The sequence below is a fragment of the Salvelinus alpinus genome, chromosome 17 (assembly GCF_045679555.1).
Source record: "Salvelinus alpinus chromosome 17, SLU_Salpinus.1, whole genome shotgun sequence".
Classification (NCBI taxonomy): domain Eukaryota; kingdom Metazoa; phylum Chordata; class Actinopteri; order Salmoniformes; family Salmonidae; genus Salvelinus; species Salvelinus alpinus.
This window is the reverse complement of record NC_092102.1, coordinates 31,480,091-31,505,661: the sequence shown is the minus strand read 5'-3', so window position 1 is coordinate 31,505,661 and position 25,571 is coordinate 31,480,091. Positions and strand designations below refer to the sequence as shown.

General features: G+C 43.0%; 3 protein-coding genes across 6 annotated transcripts in view; 2 read left to right on the top strand and 1 right to left on the bottom strand.

Annotated features, from left to right (window-relative positions):
• Nucleotides 1–8,126, top strand: part of LOC139542758 (adenylate cyclase type 6-like) — a 57,360-nt gene extending 49,234 nt beyond the window's left edge. For all 3 annotated transcript variants that reach the window (XM_071348562.1, XM_071348564.1, XM_071348563.1), the window contains exons 10-23: nucleotides 627–755; nucleotides 1,290–1,318; nucleotides 1,532–1,679; nucleotides 1,815–1,912; nucleotides 1,990–2,077; nucleotides 2,172–2,288; nucleotides 2,376–2,534; nucleotides 2,647–2,822; nucleotides 2,915–2,968; nucleotides 3,140–3,272; nucleotides 3,384–3,647; nucleotides 3,841–4,045; nucleotides 4,755–4,879; nucleotides 4,982–8,126. In XM_071348562.1, the coding sequence (XP_071204663.1) occupies nucleotides 627–755; nucleotides 1,290–1,318; nucleotides 1,532–1,679; nucleotides 1,815–1,912; nucleotides 1,990–2,077; nucleotides 2,172–2,288; nucleotides 2,376–2,534; nucleotides 2,647–2,822; nucleotides 2,915–2,968; nucleotides 3,140–3,272; nucleotides 3,384–3,647; nucleotides 3,841–4,045; nucleotides 4,755–4,879; nucleotides 4,982–5,110 (1,854 nt within the window). In that variant the 3' untranslated portion in view covers nucleotides 5,111–8,126. The remainder of the gene's footprint in view (nucleotides 1–626; nucleotides 756–1,289; nucleotides 1,319–1,531; nucleotides 1,680–1,814; nucleotides 1,913–1,989; nucleotides 2,078–2,171; nucleotides 2,289–2,375; nucleotides 2,535–2,646; nucleotides 2,823–2,914; nucleotides 2,969–3,139; nucleotides 3,273–3,383; nucleotides 3,648–3,840; nucleotides 4,046–4,754; nucleotides 4,880–4,981) is intronic.
• Nucleotides 8,127–8,783: 657 nt separating this feature from the next.
• On the bottom strand, nucleotides 8,784–11,462 carry LOC139542762 (sperm microtubule inner protein 11-like). The gene is made up of 4 exons (XM_071348572.1): nucleotides 10,845–11,462; nucleotides 10,424–10,609; nucleotides 9,358–9,496; nucleotides 8,784–9,269 (listed from the first exon to the last, which is right to left on the bottom strand). The coding sequence occupies exons 1-4, from the start codon at nucleotides 10,933–10,935 to the stop codon at nucleotides 9,221–9,223; spliced, it is 465 nt and encodes a 154-aa protein (XP_071204673.1). The 5' UTR covers nucleotides 10,936–11,462; the 3' UTR covers nucleotides 8,784–9,220.
• A 111-nt stretch (nucleotides 11,463–11,573) lies between these two features.
• On the top strand, nucleotides 11,574–17,635 carry LOC139542759 (polypeptide N-acetylgalactosaminyltransferase 6-like). 2 transcript variants are annotated; one of them, XM_071348565.1, is made up of 11 exons: nucleotides 11,574–12,171; nucleotides 13,522–14,037; nucleotides 14,165–14,337; nucleotides 14,617–14,766; nucleotides 15,081–15,315; nucleotides 15,392–15,509; nucleotides 15,775–15,975; nucleotides 16,156–16,287; nucleotides 16,389–16,490; nucleotides 16,854–17,012; nucleotides 17,357–17,635. In XM_071348565.1, exons 2-11 carry the CDS (start codon nucleotides 13,553–13,555, stop codon nucleotides 17,468–17,470), a joined length of 1,869 nt encoding a protein of 622 aa, XP_071204666.1. In that variant the 5' UTR covers nucleotides 11,574–12,171; nucleotides 13,522–13,552; the 3' UTR covers nucleotides 17,471–17,635. The 2 variants fall into 2 exon arrangements, with proteins under 2 accessions (XP_071204666.1, XP_071204667.1); XM_071348566.1 differs by lacking the exon at nucleotides 16,389–16,490 and having other exon boundaries at nucleotides 11,876–12,171.
• Nucleotides 17,636–25,571: the final 7,936 nt, after the last annotated feature.

The following is a 25,571-nucleotide window of genomic DNA, read 5'->3' as shown; positions in this document are numbered from 1 at the left end:
AGATGATTATTTATTTCATGTTATTAGTGATTCATTTACGTCAGTCCCTCATTTTAAGGTCAACCCTGTTATGTGAACTGAACTCTTGTTGCTGAGGAGTATTTCTGTCTGTAATAAAGCCCTTTTGTAGGGAAAACTCATTCTGATTGGCTGGGCCTTGCTCCCCAGTGGGTGGGCCTAAGTCCTCCCAGGTCCTCCCATGGATGTGCCCTTGCCAGTCATTTGAAATCTATAGATTACGGCCTAATTGATTTCCTCATATGAACTGTAAAATCTTTGAAATTGTTGCATGTTGTGTTTATATTTTTGTTCAATATATAGTTCTACAAAATGTAGAAATGCGCAGTTTTCACATATGTAGACACTGGTTTGGTGCTGGAGATAATGAATATGATGTTGAAAAGTGGCAGAGTTGCCCTTTAACCTATTGAGATGGAATACTTTTTAAAATGAAGTTCAACATGTGCCCTTTATGACAGAATGTTAAAATTAAATTATTTTTTGACCAGGTTACACTACTCAAAAGGCACTGAATTGGTGGAACATGTCCATGTTAGCACCCCTTTAATCCACTCAAGGGTTTCACCGGTTCAGTTGTCTAACCTTCTGTGCTTTCCTCTGTCTAGAAAGACGAGAAGGCCATGATGGCCAAGATGCAGAGGACGCGGTCCAACTCCAACGAGGGCCTGATGCCTCGCTGGGTGCCCGACACAAGGTTCTCCAGGACCAAGGACTCCAAAGTCTTCAGACAGATGGTGAGACGAGACCTCTCTCTCTCTCTTGGCTCATTTGTGTCTCATCTGTGTCTCTCCTGCTTCTCCCCTGCTTCTCCCCTATATCTACTTATTGTATCCCAATAGTCTCACCCATAAATGTTACCTCTCTTCAGAGTGTTCTGTGTGTCCCACTACCAGCGTTTACCAAACACGGTCCTGGGGACCCCAAGGGGTGCATGTTTTGATTTTTGCCCTAGCACTACACAGCAGATTTAAATATTCAACTAATCATCAAGTTTTGATTATTCGAATCAGCTGTGTAGTCATTGGGCAAAAACCAAAACATGCACCCCTTGGGGTCCCCAGAACCGAGTTTTGGAAACCCTGTAGTAGTCTCTCCATTATGTTCCCCAGTGTCTACTGATAGTCTCTTCTGTCTTCCCTCTCCTGTCTCCTGAGGGCCAGCTGTATCTCTCCCCTACAGGGTTTATCTATTGGTTAATCCCTCTCTTTTACAACTCTTGTCTGGGTTTCTGTATGTTGGTTAATCCTCCTTTTCTTTCTCTTTCTCAGGGGATTGATGAGTCGTCCAGCAAAGACAAGTGAGTAGTTATTGCTCTGAGGATGTTTGGGAAACACATATACACACCCACCTAAATACACACCCAGGCAGACAGGCTCACGTACCAAAATGCACATTCACATACTCTAAAGGTCTTACCAGAGATCTCTCTCTCTCTCTCTCTCTCTCTCTCTCTCTCTCTCTCTCTCTCTCTCTCTCTCTCTCTCTCTCTCTCTCTCCTCCCCATTTCCAGCCGTGGTGCCCAGGAGGCAATGAACCCTGAAGATGAGGTGGATGAGTTTCTGGGGCGAGCCATCGATGCTCGCAGCATCGACCAGCTGAGGAAAGACCACGTCAAGAAGTTCCTGCTCACCTTCCAGACCTCTAGCCTGGAGAAAAAGGTCTCTGCGTACATCTCCCAGAATACTCTGGGCTTTATTTAGTTAATCCCTGGTGTGTTATGTAGTTCACAGTTAATGTCTGCTGATGGTTTCCTAAGATTTGTTTTTTAATGAGTTCTGATCTCTCTCTGGTAGTATTCGAAGAAGGTAGACGATCGCTTTGGGGGTTACGTGGCTTGTACCCTCCTGGTCTTCTGCTTCATCTCCTTCATCCAGATTGTCATATTTCCACAGTGAGTGACACACACGTACACACACACATACACACTTACTTTTCTGAGTCCTCCTGTCTGTGTGTCTCTTCTTGCAGCACCCCAGTCATGCTGGGGATCTACATCAGTATCTTCATCATCCTCGCCAACATCCTCTTCATCTGTGCCATATATTCCTGCATTAAGGTAAGACCTCCACAACACACACATTACCTACTGTACATACCCACATGCATTCTGGACACTAAACGTTCTTTCCTTTATTCCTCCTCTCTTGTAGCTGTTTCCAGCTGCGATGCAGATAGTGTCAAAGAAGATAGTCCAGTCTCGTACCAACAGCACTCTGGTGGGGGTGTTTACCATCATCCTCGTCTTCATCTCTGCCTTTGTCAACATGGTGAGACTGAACAGATTGACACACACACAACTACAGCAAACATTTCCCCACGAGTTAACATGTTTGTGCGTGTCTCCTCGGTTGTAGTTTGCTTGTGACACGGAGAGTTTGGTGGACTGCATTGCCCGGGAGCTGAACATCTCTGTTTCCATGGTGACCCCCTGTCTCATCCGCAACCTGTCTGTGTCGGTAGATGGGGGTCTAGAGATTTGTCCCAGCCAGGGCCCCTCATGTCCCTTCCCAGAGGTGAGTGGGTGTGTCACCGATGTCAGGTTGTATACTGATGTCTTATATGTTCTTTATAGATAACAGGTTAATCTGATCATCAATCAATCCTCTCTGTCCTTCTCTCCCTCAGTATTTCAGCTACAGTGTGCTGCTGACCCTGTTGGCCTGTTCAGTGTTCCTCCAGATCAGCAGTATAGGGAAGCTGGCCCTCATGCTGCTCATCCAGCTCACCTTCCTGCTGCTGGTGGAGTGGCCACAGGTGGCGCTGTTCGAAAATGCTGACCTCTTTGTCACCTCCAAAGCCCTGTGAGTACTGGGGCTGCGTTCAGGAGGGCACAACGTTGTAGTCATCAATGTTTTCTTTTGACTAAACCATTTTCTTTATTTTTCTCATCCAGTGATTTCAATGAAACTATTCAATGGTCCAGTTTCAATGAAACTACAGACGAGTGGTAAGTTTGGATTCAAAGCCTTTCTGAAATCATTGTTTTAAATCTGTGTAGGTGTGTATATGACCCATTTTCTCTTTCTCTGATCCACTCTCTCTCTGCAGTTTGGTTTGTGTCTTTCTTGGTTTTCTTTCTAGCTGTTCCTCTCTGACCTCCTGTTCTGTCTCTCTGCAGCCCGTTCAGTGTGACCAAAGTATCTCTGAGAGTCATGACTCCTGTGATTCTCACTGTGTTTGTGCTGGCGCTCTACCTCCATGCCCAGCAGGTGGAGTCCACTTCACGCCTCGACTTCCTCTGGAAACTACAGGTACCATGGGCCTACAGAGGGGCACTCCTCTACCTTGACTACAGCAGAACATAGTGTAGTATAAGATGTCCCCACCTATCTTAACCTTTTTCCCTCATGTCCTCCTTCCAGGCCACAGAGGAGAAGGAGGAGATGGAGGAGCTTCAGGCCTACAACCGCCGTCTCCTCCACAACATCCTGCCCAAGGACGTGGCGGCTCACTTCCTGGCGCGTGAGCGCCGTAACGACGAGCTCTACTACCAGTCCTGTGAGTGTGTTGCCGTCATGTTCGCCTCCATTTCCAACTTCTCTGAGTTCTACGTGGAGCTGGAGGCCAACAATGAGGGAGTGGAGTGTCTTAGGCTGCTCAACGAGATCATCGCCGACTTTGACGAGGTAAAGAGGGAGGGAGGGAGGGAGAGGAGAGGGTAGACTATGGAATTTTGGACGCTTAGTGTCATTGTGAATTCCGTGTCTTTTGCCCTTTGGTGCATTTTCAGTACAGTCATCGTTGGCCTCATGCATTTAAAATAGGATACATTTTTGGTCAAACTCAAACCTGAGGCTTTGTGTTTTGTCCTACTCTCAGATCATCAGTGAGGAGAAGTTTCGTCAGCTGGAGAAGATCAAGACCATTGGCAGCACCTACATGGCCGCCTCGGGTCTCAATGATTCCACCTACGACCGTGAGGGCCGCTCCCACATCACGGCTCTGGCCGACTACGCCATGAGACTGAGGGAACAGATGAAGTACATCAACGAGCATTCCTTCAACAACTTCCAGATGAAGATAGGTAAGGGGAAACAGTCTGAAAAAGCTCAACAAAGCTTTAAACAAGCTGAGGTTAAATAATATCACATGATGTTCTGAAACACAGACAGGATTGAGTGGGATAGGAACCAGTGTTGCAGACCAGAGAGAGCCTTGTCATGCATCCTGTCACGTTCCTGACCTGTTTTCTGTTAGTTTTTGTATGTGTTAGCTGGTCAGGACGTGAGTTTGGGTGGGCAGTCTATGTTTTCTGTTTCTATGTTGGTTAATGGGTACCTAATATGGTTCTCAATTAGAGGCAGGTGGTTTTCATCTCCTCTGATTGAGAATCATATTAAGGTAGGTGTTGTCACATTGTTTGTCGTGGGTGGTTGTCTTCCGTGTCTGTGTTTGTTTGCACCATACGGGACTGTTTCGTTCGTTCCTCGTTTTATGTAGTCATTTTTCCTGTTCGTGCGTTCTTCGTGTTATATGTAAGTTCGTATGTTCAGGTTTGTCTACATTCGTTTTGTTGTTTTGTAAGTATTCAAGTGAAGTTCGTGTTTTTCGTCTACACTTAAATAAATTCATTATGTCTAAATACAACGCTGCAGTTTGGTTCAATCCCTGCTCCTCCTCTTCGGATGAATAGGAGGAGGAACGCCGTTACACATCCAATATGGTTGGATGCATGAGTTTGGTATGAATAACCGCTATGTTTATGAATCTATGATCTGTCTCTCTTTTTTCAGGTCTGAATATTGGGCCAGTGGTGGCAGGGGTGATTGGAGCACGGAAGCCCCAGTACGATATATGGGGGAACACGGTCAACGTAGCCAGTCGCATGGACAGCACAGGAGTCCCAGACCGCATTCAGGTATAGAGGATGTCAATCAGTTAACACTCAGTAGGTCATACTCCGTTCCTAATAAGCATAGTGTATGCCGGTCAAAAATGCAAATTTTTCCACTCTCCTCAGGTTACCACGGACCTCCACCAGGTGCTTTCAGATATAGGATATGTTCTGGAGTGCCGTGGGGTCGTCAAAGTCAAGGGCAAAGGGGAAATGACGACCTACTTCCTGAATGATGGACCGCCCAATAGTTAGCAGCCGTGGCAGCACTAGCCGGGACCATTCCCGCGGCAGGACTACTGAGGGAGGACTCGCACCGCGAGCTAGCGGCTAACAACTAGCGACGCCATCACTTGAAACCCGAGCCAAGAGAAAAGACTTTGAGACTCCAGGACTTGAGAAGGAAAATGTTCTTGTTGAGAAGGAAAGTGTTCTTGTTGAGAAGGAAAGTGTTCTTGTTGAGAAGGAAAGTGTTCTTGTTGAGAAGGAAAGTGTTCTTGTTGAGAAGGAAAGTGTACTTATGTGGCAGCCATGTTTTGGCGCCCGCACACATGGAAGGACAAGTATTTTTCTCATGTCTAGCCTTTCTCTCAGGCTACTTTAAAGATGCAAAGTCTGTTTATTTAAAACAACGCCTTTAGCCTGTGTCAAAAAAAGAAAAAGGCTGTACATAAGGCTACTTTTTATTTGACATCATTTTCTGTGATTTTTTTTTTTTCATTTTTTCCCCAGCAGAATTATGAAACAGGTACTCATGTCTTATTTCTGGGTTACTTATTTATTTTAATCTTGATGTTTTGTGCAAAAATTCCTTTATGAAAAAGTCTGAATACATACGTGCACAGATATCCAGTTTATTACACGTTTATAAGTGTGTATGTACATGCATATTTGTGTGTATGAATATGTGTATAAATTGAAGGAAAATATTGACCAAAGACCAAAGTATTTACGAAAAACAAGGCAAGACATGTCTGTTATGTTCTCGCAAAAGTCTGCAATGATCACCAACTCAATCTGTTGCACGGCAGTACCCTCAGTCTTTTTAGTACAGTGCTGGCAAATGCTATTAATCAATATGGGCAAAATATGTAACAACTTTAATTTTGTTTATCAATCAGCCAGCAAAGAGGTCCAGTACAGCTTATCATTGATGACATCTATATGATTACTCTGCCTCCATCTCTAAAATGTGTTATTTAAGATTAAATAGAGGCTTGGTAGCCTTTTTCAAGTCCGAGGGAGAGGGTTCAACCTGTCGGTTCAACAAAATGAGAGGAAATAGGATGGTCCCCCCTCCTCCTTAACCCTTGTCAAATCTGTTCCCCCTACCATGGCTCAGTCCAGCTATAACAGTTCGAGCACCCAAGGCACAGTTGTATACAGCAAAGGCATACTGTCAACTGCTCCATCCCTTTCAAATGTGTCCCTTCCCATTTGTTTTGCAAATGGAAATTAAAGGACTCAAAACGAAAAAAAGATGTTCCAGAACCAGAGGGGAAAGCCTGGGCATTAAATACAGTGGTACCGGACAGCCGCCTAAGATGTTCCAGAACCAGAGGGGAAAGCCTGGGCATTAAATACAGTGGTACCGGACAGCCGCCTAAGATGTTCCAGAACCAGAGGGGAAAGCCTGGGCATTAAATACAGTGGTACCGGACAGCCGCCTAAGATGTTCCAGAACCAGAGGGGAAAGCCTGGGCATTAAATACAGTGGTACCGGACAGCCGCCTAAGATGTTCCAGAACCAGAGGGGAAAGCCTGGGCATTAAATACAGTGGTTCCGGACAGCCGCCTAAGATGTTCCAGAACCAGAGGGGAAAGCCTGGGCATTAAATACAGTGGTACCGGACAGCCGCCTAAGATGTTCCAGAACCAGAGGGGAAAGCCTGAGCATTAAATACAGTGGTACCGGACAGCCGCCTAAGTTTGAATCGCTAACGAGTATTTTCTAAAGAAAGAAGGAAGTAAATATATATATATATAAATATATATATTAGGCTGAATACTGTGCTTTGTAATCTTGAAGGGGCATAACTATTTTCACTGTGAGGTTTTTATGATACGACAAACTGCTTTTTTGCCTAACTTAACTGCTTTAAAGCATGTCTGATTGTGGTATCCTGTTTTCAATTCTGTTTGTTTTAACGTTGAGTATTTTTTATCACCTCTGTATTCATAATTTGTATTAACCTTATGGTTGTTGTTATTATGATGAATTATTTCGATTATTATGATGATTCCATTCCAATGATAAGGATCAAAGGGCAGAACGCTTTCTTGTAAAATGCCAGACGTAAGCTCAAGCTCAATGGTACCAACTGATCAACTGCAGCCAACTACAGTATTTCAAACACTGGCCCTAGATTTGATCACACATACTCATTAGATGTCGCTTTTCCACAGATATACAGATTGTACACTGTACCTTTTTATTGAGCAAACACTACTGCAGGACTAAGCTCAGTCAGGTTATGCACTGATCCCATCCCTATCAGACTTCAGGGCCCTCAGAGAGACAGGACACAATCAGCAGTGTGAGCAGTATTAGAACTCTGCCTTAATTGAACAAGCCACTGGAGAATACAGTGGGAAGAGGAACTGAGTTTCACAGAGGCAGAGAAATCGAGGGAAGGATAGACAGCCTGTGAAAGCTAATGGAAATAATTTACTGACCTTAGCATTGACTCAACACTGACTTTATTTTGATAATTTTGACTTCCCCATAACATTTTCAAAACACACTTGACTATGGACACTAAAAGTTGATAATGTTCGTACTAAAGCAAGCTAATGCAGCCTCATGTTATTGGCCCCTTCCCGTGTAGTGATGTTTGGCCTTGAGCGTGTGGGACCGCCAGGGAACAGTAAAGGTCTTGGGGTCAATAAATGACTGAGGTTGTGCCTAATTGAGAGTGATTAACATAGAAAATAGAATACATAGAATGGACGTGGCTAGTAAGATGATGCACGTTCTATTCTATTTCTATGGGCTGTCTTGTCTTTGGGTTGGGTGGTTGTTAATTGTTGACTGTTGGGATGTTTTTAGGGCACAGATGAGGGGAGGAGGGTTGTCCCAGAACTACTGAGAGTGTGTTTTGCTCAAGCCTGATGAATCCGGACCCCTTCTTTTTGTTTTCTACCCCTGTGTTGAAGGAGTTCAGAAGCTACTGTTTTTACTGAGGTGAAGGACAAGAAGAGTTTAGGACTATGACAGACAAAATAACATTTCCCCTTGAAGAAAAAAATTGAATAAAAACAATGGCTGTTTTATGTGGTGTTGATTGCTGTTAATGTGTGCGGCTTTCTTTACCCGTTGTAAAAACTAGGATTACCATTGGCTGATTGTCATTGGGAAGATACTGACCAATGAAATTATTAGATGAGAGCAAGCAGTCCCAGATACCCAAAACATTTCATACATGAGGATTCATATCTTTGTCCCTCCATGCACTATCATGAAGGAGTTACAGTGCCCAATGTACAGACGCCAGGCAGCTACAGCCACATCCTCTGAATTGTTCAAGCCCGCAATTGAGACTGGTGTGTGTGCTCAGTGCTGACTGACTCACTCAATGACCCTGTAATCAGAAACAGCATTGTTTCTCAGGTAGAGTGCCTCTCTCACAGATCATTACATTTACATAGAAACTCCAGGAGTTTACACACACATATTGGAAAGGGACTAGCAAGTTAAAGCACACTGCATACAGTACAAGAGCACAGGGAAGGAGCCTACAAGATGAGGGAGGAGTTAGGGTGGGAATGGGGTAAATGTGATGGATGACTGGTTATGCTGCCAAAAGTGTACTGACAGAAAGCAAGTGATATCTGGCAAAGATATCTGGATATTCATTTGACCTCATATGTTATTAATGATACTGTAATGTTAGCTTATTTAGAAAAACGTTAAAGATAACATGAGGAAAACATTTATCATTTTATTGATTTAGTTAATGTACTGAAAGTATGCAAAATACAAGCTTTACTAAATATACAAGCATGCCGTATCAAATATTTGGCTAGACACTTTTCAGTCATAATATCGTATCTGATCCGAGATAGTAACTGACTATCCTCAAGGTCGAATGAATGACCTTACTGAGTGACAATAACTAATTATTGAAACAAAATACTCTTATTTCCTCAAGCGCATTACAATTGTATTCCTCTAGAGAGAGGTAACAGCTCAATTTTACCAGTTGAAAGGCAGAGGTCAATTGACAACCTGATACAGTAGCTCACAAAAATAAATAACATGCTATGATGAAAATGTCTCAGTTTATTAAACCACAATAGTCCTTACAGTGTAAAGGTCCCAGAGGTCTTTGGATGGGATTGTGTGTGTTACTGCAGGAGTGGAAATCAGAATAAGCTGAACTCTCGGTCCGTCATTGACATCTCTTTCACAAACCTGAGTAAAAACAGTAGGCAGAGGGTGAGCAGGCCACTGACACATCTGACTTCAAGAAACAAATGTTAGAATCCGACATGACACTCACTTGGTCATTTCACTGTTCTTGCGGGGGAATCGTCTGACTTGGGTCCAGGGTTCATGCATCTTTCCTTGGCCTCCATTAGACATCCACCATCCACACTGCTGGCTGTCTGTCAGGGGCACTGAGTACAGCTGATTCGGGGCTAGGGAAGAGTGACTACATGTCACTCAATGTTGATCCACGGTGTGCCCTTGCCTTCAGTTTAGTAAAATGTATACTGAACAAAAATATAAATGCAACAATTTCATTGATTTTACAGTTCATATGAGGAAATCAGTCAATTTAAATAAATGTATTAGGCCCTAATCTATGGATTTCACATGACTGGGAATATAGATATGCATCTGTTGGTCACAGATACCTTTAAAAAAAAAATGGGCCTCAAGATCTCATCACTGTATTTTTGTGCATTCAAATTGCAATCGATAAATTGCAATTGTGTTTGTTGTCCATAGCTTATGCCTGCCCATACCATAACCCCACTGCCACCATATGGTACTCTGTTCACAACGTTGACATCAGCAAACCGCTCGCCCACAAGACGCCATACATGTGGTCTGCGGTTCTGAGGCCAGTTGGATGTACTGCCAAATTTTCTAAAACCACATTGGATGCGGCTTATGGTAGAGAAATTAACATTAAATTATCTGACAACAGCTCTGGCAATATCAATTGCACGCTCCCTCAAAACTTGAGACATCTGTGGCATTGTGTTGTGTGACAAAACTGCACATTTTGTAGTGGCCTTCTATTGTCCCCAGCACCAGGCGCACCTGTGTAATAAACATGCTGTTTAATCAGCTTCTTGATATGCCACACCTGTCAGGTGGATGGATTATCTTGGCAAAGGAGAAATGCTCACTAACAGGGATATAAAGAGAGAAATAAGCTTTTTGTGCGTATGGAACATTTCTGTGATCTTTTATTTCAGCTCATGAAACCAACACTTTACATGTTGCGTTTATATTTTCGATCAGTTTATTTCATTCAAACTGAAATGTTGAACAGCTAAGGCCTACCACCTGTACATGAAGTGATAAATACTTAAGAGTACTGACAGCTAACTTACATCTTGGTATCTGAACCCGTTTGAGCATCTCTCTGTATCGCCCCTGGCTCCCTTGGTGTATGTCTGGGCTGAAGGGAGAAGGCTGGTTGTAGATACTGCCGGTATCAGTGCATTTTGGGGGTCCCCTCTGGACTTGGATAGAGGGCAGTCCTGACTGTTTAGCCCAGCTCCTTGAATCCACCTCATCTATAAAAGCAAAGGCAGGTTGTTCCGGCATGACCACTTGTACCTTCGAATGATTATCCATGTCAACACAGATAAAGCAAAGCTATGACATTTAACATACATACTTATTCTGCTTGTTTTAATGACTGACCATTTAGCTAAGTTAACGTAGGTAATTAGCAAGTAACGTTAAGTCAGTGTAAACAAATGAACACATAACGTTACAGTAACTAGCTAACGTTAGCAAAGCACTCACCACGGGGAGAAGCAGACAATCTTGGACTCACTAACATATTGTCTCCGATGGGGTTTTGATAGCCCAAATTCGTTATCCCGAAGAAAGCCATTTAGTAACGCTACCGTCTCCAGCAACAGTCTGACGCTGTTTAGGATAGCAGGAAAACGTGGGAAAGGCAAGCAAGGGCCTCTGTAAATAAATCACAACTTCTGTTTTACACAGGACCATGGTAACAAGCGCCACCAATCAGATGGCGTTCCACCGGGCTCTGTTTAGAAAGGTGCAACGTTACAAAACGTTCAGATAGAAATGCATTTTGACAGATGATCTTCTGTCTTGTAGAATTAGGCACCATACCAGATTTGTTTATTACATTTTTATCTGCAATGTTCTGAATGAGCGGATTCGATTATGCTGTGCCGCGGGGCACCAGGCAAAGGCCCTTTACGTCATCGGGCGAAAGCATCAAGGGTGGAATGCCTTTCTCAAATCGAACAGTAATCGAAAGCAATCACTTCTGCATGGGAAAACACAGGATCCGACTAATTACTACACGTTCTTAATTACGTGTTTGAGCCGATTTCGCCGTGGGCATTGAACGGGGCACTTGGCTCACGCATGGGAGGCAGCCCGGTTCCAAATCGAATGCAATCAACTTTCAGCCGATGCAAAACACGGGCGCCGGGGCTAGATTAATCGAACACCCTCAGAGTTTCCTCATTGAATTCACCCCTGTGCTAGAAATTCCATCATGTTACAGGTCTACTGCTCAAGTCTATGGATATGATATGGCTACATCATGTGTAGGCCTAGTCACCTATATATATTGTTGAGAATAAAAGCATAAAATAAATGAGCAGATAATAGCAGTAATAGTTCTCCCTTATGACGACCATTACACACATAATGTGTTAAGGCTGTGCATATTAATATTCCACTATCCTAGATTCAACCATTGAAAAAACAATGGTTGATTAAAAACGATTAGGCCAGAGCCACTTGGATTAGTCTAATAGTTTAATTAAACTATGGGAAAAAATGTTATTTTCCAGCACACGCACATTTGTAAAACAAACAAACATAGATAGGTTTTTGTTCTTGTAAACTGTTGCTTATAAGCAAATGTTGCAGATATTGAATGCAGCCCATGTTACCAGTTGTTGTTATCAGTGTAATGGCACGCACCTGCTGCGCTCAATGCCAAGTGGCGTCAGTATAGATAACTACGTCGCAGTTTTGAATAATTTTACAAAGAAGAGATAAAAGACAAGAAAAAGTGTCTACATTCCTGAAATTTGGACTTGATGTAGGCTACATCTGGGTGGTCTGGTTTTCAGCTAAAAAGGTAAATGCCATGCTCTCATTTATGATTCCTAACATGGGGTAGTTGACTGACAAGGGTGGGTTTTTAAAGCTCTTATGCATTCATATGTGGAATATGTAATGTGGTCCTATAGATCAGGTTTTCTAGAACTGGGTTCTGCTGCAAAAGGTGAATGGGATGATGGAACAGCTGTCACAAAAGAGGATTTAATGAGAAGTTCATGAAGTAGAGTGAATTTTATCACTATGGTCTATTGGCCAATTTGTCACACTTCATCAGCCTAAACTAGACAAAATGATGCATGTAAGTAAAGCAGGCAATAGCTGTGACAAAGTTTCTTTATAGGGCTTCAGAAGTCACAATCTAAATAGACCATAAAAAATATCTTGTTTCCAATACAAACTTGGTGTATGTGACATTTTGGTCTCTTTTCCTACAGACTTATTAGACACACTGGCTTTGTCTGTAAGGTAATCCAAGAGGCTTCAAACAAGGGTTGTCACCATACCATTATTTCAATACTATACCAGATTTTCCATGGCGAAAATGAAAACATAAATTAGACTAAACTCGATGGTCCTATTAAAACCTACTTTATGTAGAATTGTGGGTGGCATAGCTTGCAAAATAAACAAATGTGACTCTAGGTGACAACATAATGCTGTTTGTTTCTAACATTGGGACTGTTAAATCTGTCTGCTTCATGTTTTTGTTTCCTTTCCACAATACTCCTAAGTATTGTGAAACTGGGAAACCACACAATAACCACACAATATTATGGCAGGCATGCATGAGTTTCCTTTTGCTGTTTCTCTCATAGTAAACATATGTTCCAGCTGTTTATAATAAATGAGGAATTTGTGTAGTCTAATCCTCTGTTATGTAGAGATGCTTGACATACTCCAGTTCAGCATGAAGTCAGTATTTTGAAGGCTCTGTTTGGTAAAATTCAAGATTAGCCAGTTAACATCTCCTTTCAATTTTTATTCTACCCACAACTTTTTTTCTACCTTACGTGAACAAATAGAAAGCCATAGTTACACAGACAAGTGTGAAGGGAAGTGCTACAAGGGAGGATACGACAGCTTTGTCTGTTCATAGAGAACAAAGCTTTTATCAGGCACTCTGTATTTACATATCACACAATGAAGCTTCTCAGAGGTGTCCCATGACTGTTTCCTTTTGCTATTGTAGAATGTAGAACTGATTACTCTGACAGATACCAGTTACTGTAAACTGTTAGAATTTCTCCTCAATTAACAATAGTATGTAATTAGTTGTAGTTTGGATGGTGTGATAAATGGACTTCTCGGGACAGTCAAAGGCAATTGAGTCATCACCTGACTCATGTCTTTATCACTCCTGTTTCAGCCCTGCAGTCTTTCTCTGGTACGCCGGCACAATGCGTGCATTCTCCCGCCGTCACACCCTTCCCTTTAAGCTTGCCATTCTAGCGGGCTCCCTCTTCCTGGTCCTACTGCTCGTCATGCAGTACGACGTGGGAGGTGGGACTTCCCCTGAACCCTGGCTCCGAGAGCTGTCGAACAAACAGTCACAGGTGATGGGTGTGGTCAGAGGTGCTGTGTCAAATATGGGCTTCCAGATTGGTGCCCCCATGCCCCTTCCCTCAGAGCGTGGGACCAACTCCTTTGATCCCCGCTGTCCACCTGGGTTCTACAGCATAGATGAGCTTCAACCTCACCTGGAGAGGCCCTTACAGGACTCAGAGGACCCTGGAGCCTACGGCCGACCGTTTGTGATGGGCAGGATGACCCCTGCAGAGATTAAAGAGAAGCAGGATGGGCTGACCAAAAATTGTTTCAACCAATTTGCCAGCGACCGTATCTCCCTTCACCGCAGCCTGGGAAATGACACACGCCACCCAGAGTGAGTACAGGGGGACTGAAGGGAAGCTAGTTTGGAGTGATATGTACTGTATGGATGGTTATGTATGGTTGTGTACAATCAAAGCTTATCTAGCAGATCCCTTGGAGAATAGCGTCTTTGTTGTCAGTTGTGCAGGTCAAAGGTTCCGGCGCTGCCCTCCTCTCCCCACCACCAGTGTGATCATCGTGTTCCACAATGAGGCGTGGTCCACCCTCCTGCGGACAGTTTACAGCGTCCTGCACACTGCTCCTGCCTCCATGCTCACAGAGATATTACTGGTGGATGATGCTAGCACAGACGGTAAGTGTGGTATGGAAGGTGTTGTAAACCTGACTGAAAGTGACAGACTTTCCTGGCACAGACAGACCTTTCAGACTTTGCCATTATCAAATGTTTATGTATTTGCAAACGGGAGTAGGGATCCCCTACTGCTCTCTTCCTCTCTACAGTGACATTAATAGAACAATGCCAGAGTATATAATAACTCCCAGTAACAATTTTCTCAGTAGAATACATATCTACCTCAGTGGATAGATGTAATCCAGCTGTATTTTATCATCCTCATGCAATGGTTTTCAGATCACCTGAAGTCTCGTCTGGATGAGTATGTCCTGCAGCTGAAGATTGTGCGTGTGCTACGACAGCGGGAAAGGAAGGGGTTAATCACTGCCAGGCTACTGGGGGCACAGACGGCTCAAGGAGAGATCCTCACCTTCCTGGATTCCCACTGTGTGTGTCCCAGCAGACACTGCAAACCATAGAATTAGAATACAATTTTAGTAACTTAATAAGCTACAAACCCGGTCAGGAAGTGCTCTCATTGCCAGAAGCTCCTGTCACTTTCTACCCTTGACAGCTGATCAACTATTTTATACTACTCCTAAGCATCATCATCAAAGCCCCTTAGATCTGATTTTAAATGAGGAAAACAGTAACATTTTGAAGTTGTCATTACATTAGTCAGTTAAAAGAAACTGAAGATTATTAGTGAGGGAATATATGAATATGATATTCCTGTTTGTCTCATTTTCATCCCTGGTTAGGCGAGTGCTTCAATGGCTGGCTGGAACCCCTCCTGGCTCGGATCGTGGAGAAGCCCACTGCTGTGGTCAGCCCTGAGATAGTCATCATCGACCAAAACAACATGAAGTTCACCAAACCCCTCGCCACAGCTCGTGCCCGTAACCGTGGAAACTTTGACTGGAGCCTTATCTTTGGGTGGGAGCAGATCCCTGAGGAAGACCAAAAGCAACGCAAGAATGAAACTTATCCTGTCAGGTACTTTATACATACACACACACACTCACTCGTGAAGTGATGTCATACTGAACATAAATATATTGTCTACTCCTAGGACTCCTACCTTTGCAGGTGGTCTGTTCTCTATTTCAAAGACTTACTTTGAGCACATTGGGACCTATGACGACAAGATGTTGATCTGGGGAGGTGAGAATGTGGAGATGTCCTTCAGGGTAAGTTATGCAGAATGTGGAAGGGCAGGAAGTACATCAACAATCATGTTGGCCTGACTGATGGTGGTGGTTAATGTAGACTTTAATGCCCTCTGCTGGTCAAAGCAGACACTGCTTCCTTCTGTATTCTGATTCCCTTCATGGTTACTTCCTGTCTTCCCTAGAATACTTTTATTCAGTCACTGTTGTGCCAAGCTTGAGCCTCGACCATTCAGTCCATGCCCTTTTCTGTCTACTCCATTGACCTGGAATGTCCTTCTTGTAGGTGTGGCAATGTGGAGGCCAGCTGGAGATCATACCCTGCTCAGTGGTGGGACATATATTCCGCAGTAAGAGCCCTCACACCTTCCCCAACGGCAGGTCAGTGATTGCCCGCAACCAGGTGCGCCTAGCCGAGGTCTGGATGGAGGACTACAAGCAGATCTTCTACCGCAGGAACAAGAAGGCTGCCACCATAGCCAAAGAGGTTGGGTATAGTGTCCCCTCAATGTTTTACACATGCCACTACTGGGGGTCTAGGTGCTGTTCTCACAGTTAGTTACACATGGCTCTTTTGTAAAGAGTGGTATTGTACTGTATCCTGCATTATTGTTTACATGATGTAAAAATGACCATTGTTTTAATGTTATTCTTCCTGTTCACTCAGAACACATATGGTGACATCTCTGAACGCCTCAAACTCAAAGAGAAGCTAAGCTGCAAAAACTTTACATGGTACTTGCACAACGTTTACCCAGAGGCCTATGTTCCAGACTTCACCCCTGTCATGTTTGGAGCGGTAATGTTATTTAACTTTCATTAGAAATTGGATTGTCAGTCTATAAATACCCATCCACTTTTTTTTAATGTATATATTCTGCTAAAATTATATTTTATCAGCTCAAGAACTCTGGCTCAAAGACATGCCTGGATGTGGGAGAAAAGAATAAGGGTGGGAAACCGGTTATCTTATACACATGCCACAACATGGGAGGAAATCAGGTACTTTAATCTAGATCTAAACTGGGTGGTTTGAGCACTGAATGCTGACAGCCGTGGTATCAGACCATATACCACGGGTATGACAAATCATTTATTTTTACTGCTCTAATTATGTTGGTAACCACTTTATAATAGCAATGAGGCATCTATGGAGTTTGTGGTATATGGCCAAAATACCATGGCTAAGGACTGTATCCAGGCACTCCGTTTTGCGTTGTACTGAAGAACAGCCCTTAGCCGTGGTATATTGGCCATATACCGCACCCACTCGGGCCTTATTGCTTAAATATACAATATGCGGAGCCGTGTGCACGTTTATAATTGCCACACGTGTTTTTTTTAACATAATATTTCTGTGTGTAGTATTTTGAGTACACATCCCACCAGGAGCTTCGTCACAACATAGGTAAGCAGCTGTGTCTACATGCGACCCCCGGGGCAGCGCTGGTGTCCATAAAGCTCTGCCGCCTGAAGGGCAAAGGAACCACAGTGGCCCCCGAGCAAGTGTGGCATTTCACACCGGTATGTAACATGACGTTGTAAACTGTCAATATATATATTTTATTGGTTCGTTTCACATTTACACTCTAATCAATGCACTGCTCTGAAAGTGTTACTGCAGGTCTTGTACATGGGTTTGTTTCATATACAGTATGTGGAAACACTTTTCTCCTCAAATTACTGATTGAGGCTTGTATGTCATGCAACACAAGGGCTTTAACAACTTCACAGTATACACATGTTACACACACTAGCTATGTTCATGCTGCACTTTTCAGAAGGCAAGTGCAGAACAGAGCGTTGTGGTCACTTGCAGTGCACAGTAGCCTTTTATTCTGCTCATTATTGTTTGTGTGTTCACACAGGGTTCTCTCCTTAAGAATCCCTCCTCGGGCAAATGCTTGACTGTAGACAGAGGTGAAGTGGTGATGAGTAGCTGTGACTTGACCAATCTCAGCCAACACTGGGACCTCAGCTGACCAATGGGATCCAGGGAGGAAGGAGGATCACTTACATCATCCATTACATTTGGGTGCCCTGCCCTTTTTGATGACAACACATGTATTTCTGAAATATGGGACCCTGTGCAGTTTGACTCAGTATTTTGTTATTTCTTAATTTACTAAAGGAGAAGTTGAAAAGTTTGAGGCTTTTTAATGTTTTATTCTAGAGGATCCCGATTTAGATGAATTTGTAGAAGTTTCTGTTTGATGTTTTTACACTTTAAAATTTGTTTGAAATTCTTTAATCACTAGGCCAAAGGGCATAGATAGTACCAGTCAAGGTTGAACACTTACTCATTCAAGGGTTTCTTTTTTTTACTATTTTCTACACTGTAGAGTAATAGGTAAGACGACTACGAAATAACACATGGAATTATGTAGTAGACAAAAGTGTTAATTTGAGGTTCTTCAAAGTAGCCACCCTTTGACAGCTTTGCACACTCTTGGCATTCTCTCAACCAGCTTCATGAGGAATGTTTTTCTGACAGTCTTGGTGGAGTTTCCATATATGCTTTTCCTTCCCTCTCATCTCATCCCAAACCATCTCAATTGGGTTTAGGTTGGGTGATTGTGAAGGCCAGGTCATCTAATGCAGCACTCAATCACTCTCCTTGGTCAAGTTATTTCCCCACTGCTGTGGTAGCCATGCTGGTTAAGTTTGCCTTGAATTCCAAATAAATCTGACCACGTCACCAGCAAAGTACCCCCCCCCCCCCCCCCCCCCCCCCAGCTCCTCCATGCTTCTAGGTGGGAACCACACATGCAGTGATCCTCCGTTCACCTATTGTCTCTCAAAGGCACGGCGGTTAGAACCAAAAATCTAAAATTTGGGCTTATCAGACCAAAGAACAGATTTAAACTGGTCTAATGTCCATTGCTTGTGTTTCTTGGCCCAAGGAAAGTCTATTCTTATTGGTGTCCTTTAGTAGTGGTTCTTTGCAGAAATTTGACAATGAAGACCTGATTCACGCAGTCTCTATTCAACAGTGGATGTGTCTGTTACTTGAACTCTGAAGTGTTTCTTGGGGATGCAATTTCTGAGGCTGGTAACTCTAATGAAATGAACCTCTGCAGCAGAGGTAACTCTGGGTCTTCCTTTCCTGTGGCGGTCCTCATGAGAGCCAGTTTCATCATAGCACTTGATGGTTTTTGTGACTGCACTGGAAGAAGCCCTCAAAGTTCTTGACATTTTCAGGATTGAATGACCATGTCTTAAAGTAATAATGGGTTGTTTCTTTTTGCTTATTTGAGCTTTTCTTGCCATAATATGGACCTGGTCTTTTACCAAATAGGGTTATCTTCTGTATACCACCGCTACTTTGTCAAAACAAAACAGATTGGCTCAAATACATTAAGGAAAGAAATTACACAAATTAACAAAAGGCACACCTGTTCATTGAAATGCAGTCCAGGTGACTACCTCAAGAAGCTGGTTGAGAGAATGCGAAGAGTGTGGAAAGGGTGGCTATTTGAAGAATCTCAAATATACAATATATATTTGGATTTAACACTTTTTTTGGTTACAACATGATTCCATATGTGTTAATTCAAAGTTTTGATTTCTTCACTATTATTCTACAATGTAGAAAATGGTAAAAAAAAAATATGCTGGAATGATTAAGTGTCCAAACGTGTGTGTGTATATATACAGGTGAAGTCAGAAGTTTACAAACACTTAGGTTGGAGCCATTAAAACTTGTTTTTCAACCATTCCACAAATGTATTGTTAACAAACTATAGTTTCGGCAAGTTGGTTAGGTCATCTACTTTGTGTATGACACAAGTAATTTTTCCAACAATTATTTACAGACAGATTATTTCACTTATAATTCACTGTATCATAATTCCAGTGCGTCAGAAGTTTACATACACTAAGTTGACTGTGCCTTTAAACAGCTTGGAAAATTCTAGAAAATGATGTCCTGGCTTTAGAATCTTCTGATAGGCTAATTGACATCATTTGAGGCAATTGGAGGTGTACCTGTGGATGTATTTCAAGGCCTACCTTCAAACTCAGTGCGTCTTTGCTTGACATCATGGGAAAATAAAAAGAAATCAGCCAAGACCTCAGAAAATAATTTGTAGACCTCCACAAGTCTGGTTCATCCTTGGGAGCAATTTCCAAACGCCTGAAGGTACCATGTTCATCTGTATAAACAATAGTACGCAAGTATAAACACCATGGGACCACGCAGCTGTCATACCGCTCAGGAAGGAGACACGTTCTGTCTCCTAGAGATGAATGTACTTTGGTGCGAAAGGTGAAAATCTATCCCAGAACAACAGCAAAGGACCTTGTGCAGATGCTGGAGGAAACGGGTACAAAAGTATGTATATCCACAGTAAAACAAGGCCTATATCAACATAACCTGAAAGGCCGCTCAGCAAGGAAGAAGCCACTGCTCCAAAACCTTAATTAAAAAGCCAGACTACGGTTTGCAACTGCACATGGGGACAAAGATCATACTTTTTGGAGAAATGTCCTCTGATCTGATGAAACAAAAATATAACTGTTTGGCCATAATGACCATGTTTGGAGGAAAAAGGAGAATGCTTGCAAGCCGAAGAACACCATCCCAACCGTGAAGCACGGGGATGGCAGCATCATGTTGTGAGGGTGCTTTGCTGCAGGAGGGACCGGTGCACTTCACAAAATAGATGGCATCATGAGGCAGGGAAATTATGTGGATATATTGAAGCAACATCTCATGACATCAGTCAGGAAGTTAAAGCTTGGTCGCAAATGGGTCTTCTAAATGGTCAATGACCCCAAGCATACTTCCAAAGTTGTCACAAAATGGCTTAAGGACAACAAAGTCAAGATATTGGAGTGGCCATCACAAAGCCCTGACCTCAATCCTATAGAAAATGTTTGGGCAGAACTGAAAAAGTGTGTGTGAGCAAGGAGGCCTACAAACCTGACTCAGTTACACCAGCTCTGTCAGGAGGAATGGGCCAAAATTCACCCAACTTATTGTGGGAAGCTTGTGGAAGGCTACCTGAAACGTTTGACCCAAGTTTAACAATTTAAAGGCAATGCTACCAAATACTAATTGAGTGTATGTAAACTTTTGACCCACTGGGAATGTGATGAAAAAGAGAAAAGCTTAAATAAATCATCCTCTCTACTATTATTCTGACATTTCACATTCTTAAATTAAAGTGGTGATCCTAACTGACCTAAGACAGGGAATTTTTACTGGGATTAAATGTCAGGAATTGTGAAAAACTGAGTTTAAATGTATTTGGCTAAGGTGTATGTAAACTTCCGACTTCAACTGTATATATATATATATCTCAGCAAAAAAAGAAACATCCTCTCACTGTCAGCTGCATTTGATTTCAGCAAACTTAACATGTTTAAATATTTGTATGAACATAACAAGATTCAACAACTGAGACATAAACTGAACAATTTCCACAGACACGTGACTAACAGAAATGGAATAATGTGTCCCTGAACAAATGGGGGGGGGTGGGGCAAAATCAGAAGTTATCAGTAGTCCGTATCTGGTGTGGCCACCAGCTGCATTAAGTACTGCAGTGCATCTCCTCGTGGAATGCACCAGATTTGCCAGTTCTTGCTGTGAGATGTTACCCCACTCTTCCACCAAGGCACCTGCAAGCTCCCGGACATTTCTGGGGGGAATGGACCTAGCCCTCACCCTCCGATCCAACAGGTCCCAGACGTGCTAAATGGGATTGAGATCCGGGCTCTTCGCTGGCCATGGCAGAACACTGACATTCCTGTCTTGCAGGAAATCACGCACAGAACAGGCAGTATGGCTGGTGGCATTGTCATGCAGGAGGGTCATGTCAGGATGAGCCTGAAGGAAGGGTACCACATGAGGGAGAAGGATGTCTTCCCTGTAACGCACAGCGTTGAGATTGCCTGCAATGACAACAAGCTCAGTCCGATGATGCTGTGACACACCGCCCCAGACCACCACAGAGATCCTTGATGAAAACCTGCTCCAGAGAGCTCAGGACCTCAAACTGGGGCGAAGGTTCACCTTCCAACAGGACAATAACCCTAAGCACACAGCCAAGACAATGCAGGAGTGGCTTCGAGACAAGTCTCTGAATGTCCTTGAGTGGCCCAGCCAGAGCCCGGACTTGAACCCAATCGAACATCTCTGGAGAGACCTGAAAATAGCTGTGCAGCAATGCTTCCCCATCCAACCTGACAGAGCCTGAGAAGTTCTGCAGAGAGGAATGGGAGAAAATCCTCAAATCAAAATTTGTTGGTCACATTAACATATTTAGCAGATGTTTTTGCGGGTGTAGTGAAAAACAGAAGTGCCAAGCTTGTAGCGTCATACCCAAGAAGATTCGAAACTGTAATTGCTGCCAAAGGTGCTTAAACAAATTACTAAGTACTTCAGAAATACAGTGTTGACATTGTTAATGTTGTAAATGACTGTTGTAGCTGGAAACGGCTGATTTTTCAGGGAATATCTACATAGACGTACAAAGACCCATTATCAGCAACCATCACTCCTTTGTTCCAATGGTCGTTGTGTTAGCTAATCCAAGTTTATCATTTTAAAATGCTAATTGATGATTAGAAAACCTTTTGCAATTATGTTAGCACAGCTGCAAACTGTTGTCCTGATTAAAGAAGCAATACAACTGGCCTTCTTTAGACTAGTTGAGTCTCTAGACTCTAGAGCATCAGCATTTGTGGGTTCGATTACAGGCTCAAAATGGCTAGAAACAAATAACTTTCTTCTGAAACTCGTCAGTCTATTCTTGTTCTGAGAAATGACGGCTATTCCATGCGAGAAATTGCCTAGAAACTGAAGATCTCATACAAAGCTGTGTACTACTCCCTTCACAGAACAGCGCAAACTGGCCCTAACCAGAATAGAAAGAGGAGTGGGAGGCCCCGGTGCACAACTGAGCCAGAGGACAAGTACATTAGAGTGTCTAGTTTGAGAGACAGACACCTCGCAAGTCCTCAACTGGCAGCTTCATTAAATAGTACCCGCAATACACCTGTCTCAACGTCAACAGTGAAGAGGCGACTCCGGGAAGGCAGAGTTGCAAAGAAAAAGCCAAATCTCAGACTGGCCAATAAAAAGAAAATACTAAAATGGGCAAAAGAACACAGACACTAGACAGAGCAACTCTGCTTAGAAGGCCAGTATACCGGAGTCTCCAATTCATTGTTGACGTTAAGACTGGTGTTTTGCGGAAGGCCCTAAAAATTGTCAAAGACCCCAGCCACCCCAGTCATAGACTGTTCTATCTACTACCGTATGGCAAGCGGTACCGGAGTGCTAAGTCTAGGACAAAAAGGCTTCTCAACAGTTTTTACCCCCAAGCCATAAGATTCCTGAACAGGTAACCAAATGGTTACCCGGACTATTTGCATTGTGTGCCCCTCCCCCAACCCCTCTTTTACGCTGCTGCTACTCTCTGTTTATCTTATATGCATAGTCACTTTAACTATACGTTCATGTACATACTACCTCAATTGGCCCGACCAACCAGTGTTCCTGCACATTGGCTAACCCGGCTATCTGCATTGTGTCCCACCACCCGCCAACCCCTCTTTTTACGCTACTGCTAGTCTCTGTTCATCATATATGCATAGTCACTTTAACCATACCTACATGTACATACTACCTCAATAAGCCTGACTAACCGGTGTCTGTATATAGCCTTGCTACTCTTATTTTCAAATGTATTTTTACTGTTGCTTTATTTCTTTACTTACACACACACACACACACACACACACACACACACACACACACACACACACACACACACACACACACACACACACACACACACACACGCATGCACACACACACCTTTTTCGCATTATTGGTTAGAGCCTGTAAGTAAGCATTTCACTGTAAGGTCTACTACACCTGTATTCGGCACACATGACAAATAAACTTTGATTTGATTTGATTTGCGGGTACTATTGAATGAAGCTGCCAGTTGACGACTTGTGAGGCGTCTGTTTCTGAAGCTAGACACTCTACCGTGAGTCTCAACTGGGGGTCGCGGGAAGGATTAAGGGGTTGCGAGACTTGTGCAAGAATATAAAATATGTATATATATATTATTTTGAACGGTAACCGCCGCACCGCTTATTGTTGCTGACTTTATACAACGTTACAGCGATGCAATGCACTGCTTATTGTTGCTGACTTTACACGCGCGGCACGTCCACAGTGATGAAATGGCTACTTACAGTGGCTTGCGAAAGTATTCATCCCCTTGGCATTTTTTGGGGGTGTTTGTATCGTTTGATTTACACAACATGCCTACCACTTTGAAGATGCAAAAACATTTTTGGGGGTGAAACAAACAACAAAGAAAAAAAAACAGAACTTGAGCTTGCATAACTATCCACTCCCCCAAAGTCAATACTTTGTAGAGCCACCTTTTGCAGCAATTACAGCTGCAAGTCTCTTGGGGTATGTCTCTATAAACTTGGCACATCTAGCCACTGGGATTTTTTCCCATTCTTCAAGGCAAAACTGCTCCAGCTCCTTCAAGTTGGATGGGTTCTGCTGGTGTACAGCAATCTTTAAGTCATACTACAGAGTCTCAATTGGATTGAGGTCTGGGCTTTGACTAGGCCATTCCAAGAAATGTAAATGTTTCCCCTTAAACCACTCGAGTGTTGCTTTCGCAGTATGCTTAGGGTCATTGTCCTGCTGGAAGGTGAACCACTGTCCCAGTCTCAAATCTCTGGAAGACTGAAACAGGTTTCCTCAAGAATTTCCCTGTATTTACCACCATCCATCATTCCTTCAATTCTGACCAGTTTCCCAGTCCCTGCCGATGAAAAACATCCCCACAGCATGATGCTGCCACCACCATGCTTCATTTTGGGGATGGTGTTCTCAGGGTTATGAGAGGTGTTGGGTTTGCGCCAGACACAGCGTTTTCCTTGATGGCCAAAAAGCTCAATTTTAGTCTCATCTGACCAGAGTACCTTCTTCCATATGTTTGGGGAGTCTCCCACATGCCTTTTGGTGAACACCAAACGTACCATTGGAACACAGGAGTGATGGTTGCTGATAATGGACCTCTGTACGCCTATGTGGATATTCCATAAAAAATCAGACGTTTCCAGCTACAATAGTCATTTACAACATTAACAATGTCTACACTATATTTCTGATCGATTTGATGTTATTTTAATGGACAAAAAAATAGCTTTTCTTTAAAAAACAAGGACATTTCTAAGTGACCCCAAACTTTTGAACAGTAGTGTGTATATATACACACAAAACTATGTGGACACCCTTCAAATTAGTGGATTTGGCTATTTCAGCTACACCTGTTGCTGACAAGTGTATAAAATCAAGCACACAGCCATGCAATCTCCACAAACAACCATTGGCACTCAAATGACCTTACTGACGAGCTCAGTGACTTTCAACATGGCACCGTCATAGAATGCCACCCTTCCAACAAGTCAGTTCGTGAATTTTCGGCCCTGCTAGAGCTGCCCCGGTCAACTGTAAGTGCTGTTATTGTGAAGTGGAAACGTCTAGGAGCATATCGTCTGTGTGTGGCATGTATCATGGATCATGGGCGGCAGGGTAGCCTAGTGGTTAGAGCGTTGGACTAGTAACTGAAAGGTTGCAAATCCCCGAGCTGACAAGGTACAAATCTGTCGTTCTGCCCCTGAACAAGGTAGTTGTTCCTAGACCGTCATTGAAAATAATAATTTGTTCTTAACTGACTTGCCTAGTTAAATAAAGGTAAAATAAAAAAATATCATGGATAATGAAATCAAGCATAAGCAGAGAAATTATGTTCCCCTGTGAAAGGAAGTATTTTCAGATAATTGACTAGCAAGGATTTTCAATACCAGATGATGATCTGTTGATTTATGTTTATTATTTAGAATTAGCCGTGTTTGGTGTCTCTTCCATGTTCATGCAGTTTATACATTACTTTATTTATAATCCCAGAAAGTATATTGTCCAGGATTTGACCCAGGTTGGTCAAACTAGCCTCTCTGCTACATATCCATTTGCATGTCTGTCATGGCTATTTCTTCACTTTGATTGGTGTTTTTCTCTGAAGAGTGTACAGATAA

Bases quoted from the DNA above. Each gene is read 5' to 3' on its own strand.
- LOC139542762 (XM_071348572.1), bottom strand. From the start codon at position 10,935: ATGGCTTTCTTCGGGATAACGAATTTGGGCTATCAAAACCCCATCGGA. The intron at 9,497-10,423 runs GTAAGTTAGCTG...ACTCTTCCCTAG, and splicing joins ACGGGTTCAGATACCAAGAT to CCCCGAATCAGCTGTACTCA. The intron at 9,270-9,357 runs GTGAGTGTCATG...GTTTTTACTCAG, and splicing joins AAGAACAGTGAAATGACCAA to GTTTGTGAAAGAGATGTCAA.
- LOC139542759 (XM_071348565.1), top strand. From the start codon at position 13,553: ATGCGTGCATTCTCCCGCCGTCACACCCTTCCCTTTAAGCTTGCCATT. The intron at 15,510-15,774 runs GTAAGTTATGCA...TCCTTCTTGTAG, and splicing joins ATGTGGAGATGTCCTTCAGG to GTGTGGCAATGTGGAGGCCA. The intron at 17,013-17,356 runs GTATGTAACATG...GTGTTCACACAG, and splicing joins AAGTGTGGCATTTCACACCG to GGTTCTCTCCTTAAGAATCC.